This window comes from Arachis duranensis, chromosome 9 (assembly GCF_000817695.3).
Source record: "Arachis duranensis cultivar V14167 chromosome 9, aradu.V14167.gnm2.J7QH, whole genome shotgun sequence".
In the NCBI taxonomy this organism is placed as follows: domain Eukaryota; kingdom Viridiplantae; phylum Streptophyta; class Magnoliopsida; order Fabales; family Fabaceae; genus Arachis; species Arachis duranensis.
This window is the reverse complement of record NC_029780.3, coordinates 34,693,846-34,704,258: the sequence shown is the minus strand read 5'-3', so window position 1 is coordinate 34,704,258 and position 10,413 is coordinate 34,693,846. Positions and strand designations below refer to the sequence as shown.

General features: G+C 37.7%; 1 protein-coding gene across 2 annotated transcripts; it reads right to left on the bottom strand.

Moving 5' to 3' along the window:
* Positions 1-839: 839 nt before the first annotated feature.
* Positions 840-4,623, bottom strand: LOC107465415 (amidase 1). 2 transcript variants are annotated; one of them, XM_016084393.3, is made up of 9 exons: positions 4,426-4,623; positions 4,183-4,335; positions 3,194-3,318; positions 2,969-3,094; positions 2,523-2,705; positions 2,240-2,387; positions 1,956-2,124; positions 1,558-1,692; positions 840-1,169 (listed from the first exon to the last, which is right to left on the bottom strand). In XM_016084393.3, exons 1-9 carry the CDS (start codon positions 4,542-4,544, stop codon positions 1,008-1,010), a joined length of 1,320 nt encoding a protein of 439 aa, XP_015939879.1. In that variant the 5' UTR covers positions 4,545-4,623; the 3' UTR covers positions 840-1,007. The 2 variants fall into 2 exon arrangements, 1 of the variants encoding a protein (XP_015939879.1); XR_008002411.1 differs by having other exon boundaries at positions 1,020-1,169; positions 1,558-1,708.
* Between the last annotated feature and the right edge of the window lie 5,790 nt (positions 4,624-10,413).

Here is a 10,413-nt window from a genome sequence, read left to right as displayed (position 1 = left end):
AATAGAGATGAGAATTATTGATCTTGAGAATGCAACATCTCTTGATTCCAATGTTCTTTGCATTCTTGATTCTTGTTATTTACTTTCCAGCCTTTAGTTTCTTGCAATTTAAGATTTCTACACTTTAATTTCAAACACTTTATATTCTCATCATTTACTTTCTTGTTATTTTATTGCTTTCATTTATTCCTTGTTCAATTTCACTCAATTGCTCATTATCCAAATATGACCTTCTAACATGAATAATCAATTAAATATTGTTTGCTTAATCCGTTAGTCCTCGTGGGATCGACACTCACTCACCGTGAATTTATTACTATTGATACGACCCGATGCACTTGTCGGTAGTTATGCGAGATTGTAAAAATTTCATATCAAATTTTGGCGCCGTTGCTGAGGATTAATTGTAATTGATAAACTACTAGTTGATTGATTCCTTAGATTAGACATTTTTTCTTTTTGTTTATTCATTTAATTACTTTTATTTCTTTATTTTTTATTGCTAGTTAACTGTTTGTGATATTGCCTCACTAAGAATTCCCTCAATTGTGACAATGGGGATTCCAATTTCTTTTTATCTTGGTGATTGTGTTGCTACAGAGTATCTTTAAGAAAGAATGGAGTTTACATCATCCTTTGAATAAGCAAATTACATGGGAGATTTTTTCACCACCACAAAATAATTCAAGTTACTATGCTAATAGTAGTTGAGAGTATCAAGAACAAGAAATGATGGAGTTTGAGCAATCAAACCAAATGAAATATTTTTCAAGACCACAATATGATTCATACTCCTATGAATGAAACAACTAGCTAAATTGTAGTTGGGAAGGTCAAAGTCAAAGAGAATTCGATATTCCATATCCCATTCATCAAGAGCCATCAAATTGGGACTAAAATGTGTTCTATGATTAGAAGCTCTCTAAACTTGCATAAATTTATTTTGTCAGGAACTTGGGACATATATTGATATAACGTACAGCGAGATCCTTGTAGTTTAATTGTAGTTAACTTATATTCTTGGGATTTGACACTGCTGCTGCTTCCTCTTGCTTAATGCTGTCATAAAGATTCTCGACAAGGTGAAGCAAGAATCCGTCTGCACCGTGTTTGGCCAACAGTGAAACTGATATAGGAAGGTTATTATTCATCCCCAAGGGTATGGTTACCTACAGATAGTTAACAAACAACATTTCAGTTACATTCTGAAATTTAACAGACTAAGGATATTTATGATTCAGTTTGTTCAACCTTTTCTACTTTCTGTTTCAGTCATGTGAGTTTTATGCTTCTAAACCCTTTTGGTCAAGGTGAATCTAACATAATATCAGAGTATTATCACCCAACTTAAATTTTCTGTTGTATGCTTTCTTTTTACATTAATTTTATCTTCCATTTCTCAAGAAATTGACTTTCCTCAGTTCTTTTTATATTGTTTGGTTTCTAGATATTTAAAGAAATCCTTGCATATACAATTATTTAGAGAAACTATTAACCCGACTTACTTTGTTTCAATTAGTTTCTAAACAACATATAAATAGTGGAGAGAGGAACAACCTGGCAAAATCCAGAGACTCCAGCAATGGACAGCAAGCTAAATGCCCTTGCTCGAAAAACTTCTAATTCAGATGGATCTGTTTGTAGCTTTGGTGGAGACCCTGGTACTGTTGGGATCATGAGAACACCAAAATCCTGAAAGTTTCAAACACTTGAGAAATTCTTAGATAAGCAAGGTTCACCACACCCTCTTTTAAGCGCAAATTATTATTTAACTTGGTAAGAAAAGTATCTATTGTGGTAATGAATGAACTTCTGTTATGTTCTCAACAACTTTATAAATGTAAAAGACTCATACACAAGCATGATAAGTTTATGATGTTTATCTCATGAACTTTGTTCTTTGTTACTTGGTTATGTGGATTCCATAGTCCTTATACGTGTGTGAGAGAGAATACCCCAAGAAGAGAAGTAAGAGCATCGCGCAGTTCCCTTCTTATAGCATGGCAGATATCAGCATCTTCCCCTGTTGCATTTAAGGCTTCTGATACACGTTCAGATATTCCAGGACCTAAATTTGGTTTGACTGCACTGATCCACTCACCATGATTACTCTTGAACTCAAACCTAAGTTTAACAAAAGTGAACAAAGCAAGGAATCAAATGTAGTTCAAAACAGAACACAAAGGTGCACTCTTCAGTTTCTGAAAGCCAAGGATCAGCACTGGATGATGAGATACACCTCTGAAGCGATCTCATTGCGCTTGAAAGTGCTGTCAGTGATGGAATATTGTATACTTGGTCTATGTTCTCTTTTGTCATGAAATGGTTCAAGCTTGGAACATTGTCCTTCACATAGTCGCCGAGATTTTCGTGCTTTAATATATCACCTGCAAAGGATCAGATTGTTTCAGTTCAATTACATAACTAAACATCATTCTCAGCCGGTATGGAGATAGGTACGCCATTACATCAAATAACCATACTGAAATTATTACAGAAGTTCTATCTGGTCAATTGCTCACCTCCATATAGCTTCTCTGCAGCTTTAGTGACAACTTGTGTAATTAAATCAAATGGAGTGCTTGAAAGCCGAAAACAATCATCTGCGATGATTATGCGAGTAGGTCTAACAGCTGAGACTTCTGTCAGCTGTAGAAGTATGCGCCCAACGCTGGTGAAAGTCTTTGGATCCCTAGCAAACCATCCTGGATGTGAATTTGAGAAGTAGAAAATGAGTCTCCAATATAAAGAGCTGACTAAATAGTGAAAGCTAAACTTTCAAGACCATGAGACTTAGAATTACACAAGTTCTTTTAGGATCCATCTCTTGATGCTGAACAAGAGCATGTAGTACCAGCACATTAGTACATTGATACATTGATTTATGAATACACCAGGAGAGTCAAAATAAGTTTTCAATATGAGAAAACTAACAAGCTTCTATGATCCCAAAGTTGCAGGTTCTTACCCACAGTATCAAAGCTTTGTGCCATAGGAGTAACTCCAGATTCTGTAATAGCGCCATGAGAAGGACGAAAGCCAAAGATCCCACAGTAAGATGCAGGCACTCTTACACTTCCTCCCGTGTCGGTTCCTATCATACAAATCAAGTGGTGAAAATCAGGTTCAAAGTTCAAACTATTAACGAAGTGTTATCAGAATAATTGACTCATTGAATGGAAGAATAGTTCACCTAAGGAGAAATCAACCAGTTTTGCACCGACGGCAACAGCAGAGCCGCTAGAAGATCCTCCGGGAACCCGATCTGCGGCACAAGGATTTATAGGCGTGCCATAGTGTATATTCTCTCCATTTATGCTGCCAAGAAAAGAATCAGAGTAGTTAGTCACATTATTAACAGGGGAAAAAAAAAAACTCAAATGATCCTATTTTACTGAATCAGTTAAAGTTAAGAAAGTTACATAATGTCCCTATAAACTGAGAAATTCTTAGATAAATACTCCCTGCACAAGAATATGGAGCTGCTATGTACAAGCATATCAGCTGCTTCCATAAAGGAAACTTGCATGAAAGATAGCAATGACCAATAAATTTGATCTGTTAAAACTGTAAATTATACTGAAAAAGAAAAGGGACAAAGTCTTCTCTCAAAATCCTTGAAAATGACGAATTTGTCCTTCGTCATCTAAAAAAAAGTAACAAATAATTTATGTAGTAATGTTTATTTTGACCCTTGAAATTGAACTGAAGAATCAATTTGGCCTGTGACTTTTCAAAATGAACAAGTCAGTCATTTACTTTCAGAAATGTGACTTCCATTGGTCCTTAACCAAACTTCTCTCTCACATCTATAAGTGTAATGATGATATGGACAATTAAATGCCATCATATATTGGTCGATATAGTATTTGAAATTATGTTACAACAACTAAATAGTATCTATTAGAGAGGCAAAATGCATTTAACCGTCTATGTCAGCACTGCACTAACGATTATGGGATGAAAGTTTAGCCAATGACTAATGAGAGTCGAGTTTTTGGAAGTTGAGGACCTAGTTGATCATTTTTAAAAAATTAAAAATCAAATTAACCATCTTACCTGTTTCAACATTCAAGAACCAAAATATAAATGATCTCAATTAGTTATTCCCTACAAAATCCACACAGGTATAAAAGCACAATAATGGTGTCAGTTTACTGAGATTCGAGAAGGAGTTGAAACCTGTAAGCCATTTCATCCATGACAGTCTTGCCAACACAAGCAGCACCTGCTTTAAGGAGAGTCAAAACAGTTGGAGCAGTAGAAGTAGCCACAGGATGAGTCCTTAGCCAATCAGGGTTCCCGAATCCGGTCACATACCCTTTAACATCAAATCTGCGTGCTCGCAATCACAACAAACTCTTTGATTTCAAACAAACCGTTATGCTTATTACTTAGTGGGTAAAGTGTGACACAACAACTTACATGTCTTTGACTGCAAAAGTGAGTGAAGTGAGAGGAAGGGGAGCATGCCCGGGTGGTGAGGAACTTGGGGGTAGAAGGAACCTCTCCATGAACGCTCCGTAGTTCGAGGAAGTTTCCATGATTGGTTGGTTCTGTCGCAGGGTTGCAAACACGCTCTATCCTAAGTTTTTCAACTACGGAAGGATGATGGTGTGGTGGTTAAGTAGTAACTAACAGAAAACTGTAGCGGCACTTCACTATTTATTATTTCAACTTTTCAAGTGTTCCAGCATTTCCACCCATTTAGCCATTAATTTCAATCATAAAATATATAAATAGTCGAGACCAAATGATTAAAATTACTTAAACATCCACAATACTTAAAATATTTCTTATATTTTACTCTCTATGAAGTAAAAAAATATACTCTACATTTTCTGTAGATTTGTCGAAAATTTCAATTTGTCCACCAAATTTAGGATTTTTTATTTAAATAAATGAAATAAATATTTTAATTACTGAAATAAATAATTATAAAAATTATTATTAAAATCCGTTCTCCAACTTTATTTTGTTTATACTGTAAACGAGATATGTGTTAAAATAATGTGTTTACTGTGTAAACGAGATACAGTAAGAGAAATTTTCAATTGCTATAAAAGAATGTACAATTCTTGTCATTCTCCACATACATTTCATATCTTCTTCTCTCCTGTTTTTCTTACAAAAAGTAGGAAAAAATGTCTAATAATAGCGGATACGTAGTTATCTGTGTGTATCCCAATTGTCGTATGAGAAATAGCGACAATGAGGTGATATTTGAGTGTGAAAATCCGTTACTATTGCACACTCGGCGTGTAAGTTCATTGTCCGAATTGAAAAGTTTGATATTGAGCAACCTTGTTGGCACATGGAGAGGAGAGATCGAAAGGGTGGGGTATAGGTTGCTAGCACCGTTGGGTAATGGAGTTTTCCGTTTTCAACTATTCGGCTCCTCGACGACGAGCATGTGCGACTCATGTTCGACATCCATGGGAGAATCATGGCAGAACAAGTGATGGACCTTTCTGCCGAGGTTGGTGATGTTGATGGTGGTGATTCTGTACACTCGACGTTTGTGTAGGATGACTCACCTTTCGCACCACCACTGATTCATGTTGCCATGCCAGTGGAAGACATGGAGGTGGGTAAGGAAGACTCTGACGAAGAGTATGTTGTGGATAGCAAAGATAATGATTCCTCTAAAGATGATGATGACGAGGAGTTTGTACCGGAGACGCCGGCCGAGGCAGCGGTGCGATGTTTTGCTTCCCCTCTCACCCGATTACGGCGCTATCAAATGTACCAAGTCACTATCATACATTGGATCTGGACACCATGCATGAGAAATCTCCATTTTTCAACAATTCGCAGAAGTGCTGAGTATCGAGTCGTGGAATCGGACCAATTAGAGTACCATGTGCATTGCCGTCAAGTTGCAAATGGATGTCCATGGAGTATCCGTGTTGCCCTCCAACAAAACCATGGATGTTTTATTTCATTAGGGAGGTCCGGAGGGTTGGTGAAGTGCATACTTGTCTAGCACCTACCATGTCCCAAGACCATCAACAACAAGATAGCAGCCTCATCTGCAAGTCATCCTGCCGTTGATACAGACAAACCCATCCGTCAGCATCCCTGTCCTGCAAGGTGCAGCCTGGCAGAGCTATCACTTCAAATCCTCCTACAGAAAGGTCCAGATGGCGAAGAAAAAGATTAGAAACACATAAACAATTGTTACTTCGCAGCAATAGGATACATGAAAATTTCTCGGTCAAGTGGACACCACTGAAAAAATCTCTAGTATATCTAGGACACCAACAGCAGAGTGCAGCCGATGATGTCTGTAATGCCTTGGTGTACTGCAGAGCATATTGAGTGGTATGTCCTAGCAAGCACCGTTGAGCTCCAAGACAACGCACGGCGCCGCCCAAAGTCTTACAATAGTGGCAGCCAATGCAGATGGACCAAGTTGTTTGACTTGTCCGTCATCAGGTAGCCTACGATTAGTAACAAGATATAATACCTCGTATACTATCGAAGTGTATCCGGGTCATTGGTCGGTGGCATATGGCGGATACGGTCCCTCAGACATACAAACTTTAGCGAGAATGACTCCTTCCTTTGAGCCCCCTACTGTGGAACCACTAGAGGCCTGGCACTAAGCAGTCGCTCCACCATCTCCCATGTCTTTGAGCCGTGCCACTTGAGGAAGTCACGGAAGCACCCCCAACTGGGTCCCCGTGTGCGCGTAGCCCAAGGTGGTATGCCATGTCCTGTAGGGTGATGGTGACTTCACCCCACGATAGATAGAACATGTGGTTCGCTGGACGCCATCGCTCCATGAATATCGTAATCAGGGAGTTGTCGAATACGAAATCCCTGAGAGGCACCATGTCGCTGAATCCAGCCTCCTTCAGATACGAGACGATGGCGTCCAATAGAGGAAGCATGTGTGACACTTGCCGGGGCAAGAGTAGGCGAAGCCTCTGACAAAGAAAAATATTTCACAATTATTAAAAATTAAAAATTAAAAATTTGTCTAAGTCCATCAACATAAACCGTCTTAAATAATACATATTTTCTAATTGCATTATGTGAAATTAAAATATTCAGTAAAGTAATTAATTATCTAACTACCAAACTTTGAGTTAACTTAATAATCTAATTATCATACTTGGCTAGTTACTAACTAAATTAATAAATTAAGACACGTGTGACCCCTAAACTAGACTCCACAAATGAAAAATATCTACTCCAATATTTAAAGCCTAAATTAATAATTATACAGTTAACAATTTAATTACCAAAAATCATACCCACAACCTTAGAATTACTATTTTCTATCAGTGACCTATTTCTCAGGATACAAATTGTATTCTAGTTCTCGACAAGTATCCTAACCATGGCTATACATACATGGAATTATATAAAATAATAACCACATTCCTAGAATTAATAATTTCTACCAGTGACCTATTCCTAATCATTGTAATTGTATCCAAGTTCTTCGCAAGTACCCTAACCATGGCTCTACATCTATGGGAATACATAAAACTCAAGATAATAGAACTAACCACCAAGTTATCTGTTCTAGCATAGTGCCATGTCGTATTCAGCTAGTTGATGTTCTAATCATGTGCATCTACGTACGCCATCTTCATATTACTCGATAATATGATCAGAAATGGTTAAAAGAGAAGAGAAAGTGGTCGAAAATTTCGAATTGGGGTCTGGAATCTCACTGTCAACAAAATGTATATAAAGATGTCCCCCAACCTTATCTCATTTACAGTGTAAATGAGACATGTGTACGCTTATCTCGTTTACATTATAAACGAGATAAACTTGGGGAATGAATTTGTAGTAACCGAAAAAAAGGAGAGAGAGTAGCACGTGGGGGGCACATGCCCGCACTTAATCTCCTTTTTTCTTTTCCTAAACTCTCTCGAGCTCCCTATCCCTCTCTATCTCTCGTTTCTTTTTTCATTCTTTCATACAAGAAGCAACAAACCCCCTCCTTCCCTTCATCTTCTCTTCTATCCTATCTTCTTCATTTCAAAAATTTTTATTTCAACCACAACATACTAAATTTCATTTTTATCCTTCTATTTTATCTCCATTTTAATACATCATTTATAACCCAAGAGAAATTTTTGTTTTCACAACCTCAAATCAAAGATTTCATCTTAATGAGTAAAGGAAGCATTCAACTTTTGAGTTTCAGTTATTATTGAGGCTTCAAGGTAACTCTTTGACTCAATAATTAGCTATATCTCCAATTTTTGTCATCTCTATACATGTGGATATAGCAAAATCCGAATTAGGGTTATTAAGATTAGGAAATTTGGGGCTTTTATCAAAGTGAGTAAGATTATGTTAATTGACAATATTAGTAGCTCACAAATATCATTATTGTCAAAATTCTAGAGTTGTAGAGTTATTGGACATCATTCGGAAGTGGTGCACGGATTTATGATCATCAACAATGGCTCCAATAATTTGGTAGCTCTCACACGTGAATTACACTTAGTCACAACTCCGCACAACTAACCAGCAAGTGCACTGGGTCGTCCAAGTAATACCTTACGTGAGTAAGGGTCGATCCCACGGAGATCGTTGGTATGGAGCAATCTATGGTCATCTTGTAGATCTCAGTCAGGCTGATTCAAATGTGATTGGATTATATAATTAAAAGATAAATAAAATAGGATAGAAATACTCATGTAAATTAATGGTGGGAATTTCAGATAAGTGTATGGAGATGTTTGTCCCTATTGAATCTCTGTTTTCCTACTGCTTTCATCCAATCCTTCTTACTCCTTTCCATGGCAAGCTGTATGTAGGGCATCACCGTTGTCAATGGCTACATCCCATCCTCTCAGTGAAAATGGACCAAATGCTCTGTCACAGCACGGCTAATCATCTGTCGGTTCTCAATCAGGTTGGAATAGAATCCCGTGATTCTTTTGCGTCTGTCACTAACACCCAGCCTTTTCAGGAGTTTGAAGCTCGTCACAGTCATTCAATTCCAGAATCCTACTCGGAATACCATAGACAAGGTTAGACTTTCCGGACTCCCATGAATGCCGCCATCAATTCTAGCTTATACCATGAAGATTCTGATCAAGAAATCCAAGAGATATGTGCCCGGTCTAAGGTAGAACGGAAGTGGTTGTCAGTCACGCGCGTTCATAGGTGAGAATGATTATGAGTGTCACAGATCATCACATTCAGCAAGTTGAAGTGCAACGAATATCTTAGAAAAGGAATAAATCGAATTGAATAGAAAATAGTAGTAATTGCATTGAAACTTGAGGTACAGCAGAGCTCCACACCCTTAATCTATGGTGTGTAGAAACTCCACCATTGAAAATACATAAGTGATAGAGGTTCAGGCATGGCCGAATGGCCAGCCCCCTAAAACGTGATCAATAGTCTCCTAAGATGAATAATAAAATAAAACTGAGACCAAAGATGTAACGTGGTCAAAAGACGACTAATACACTAGTAAAATGTCTTATTTATACTAAACTAGCTACTAGGGTTTACAGAAGTAAGTAATTGATGCATAAATCCACTTCCGGGGCCCACTTGGTGTGTTCTTAGGCTGAGCTTGATCTATCCACGAGCTGAGGCTTCTCTTGGAGTTGAACGCCAAGTTGTAATGTGTTTTGGGCGTTCAACTCTGGTTCATGACGTGTTTCTGGCGTTTGACTCCAGAATGCAGCATGGAACTGGCGTTGAGCGCCAGTTTACGTCATCTGATCACGAATAAAGTATGGACTATTATATATTTCTGGAAAGCTTTGGATGTCTACTTTCCAAAACCATTGAGAGCGCGCCATTTGGAGTTCTGTAGCTCCGGAAAATCCATTTCGAGTGCAGGGAGGTCAGATTCCAACAGCATCAGCGGTCCTTTGTCAGCCTCCTATCAGAGTTTTGCTCAGGTCTCTCAATTTCAGCCAAAAAATACCTAAAATCACAGAAAAACACACAAACTCGTAGTAAAATCTAGAAATGTGAATTTAGCATAAAAAATAATGAAAACATCCCTAAAAGTAGCTAGATCATACTAAAAACTACCTAAAAACAATGCCAAAAAGCGTATAAATTATCCGCTTATCACAACACCAAACTTAAATTGTTGCTTGTCCCCAAGCAACTGAAAATCAATTAGGATAAAAAGAAGAGAATATACTATAAATTCCAAAATATCAATGAATATTAATTCTAATTAGATGAGCGGGACTTGTATCTTTTTGCTTCTGAACAGTTTTGGCATCTCACTTCATCCTTTGAAGTTTAGAATGATTGGCTTCTCTTGGAACACAGAGTTCAAATAGTGTTAATTGATTCTCCTAGTTAAGTATGTTGAGTCTTGAACATAGCTACTTATGAGTCTTGGCCGTGGCCCTAAGCACTTTGTTTTCCAGTATTACCACCGGATACATAAATGCCACAAACACA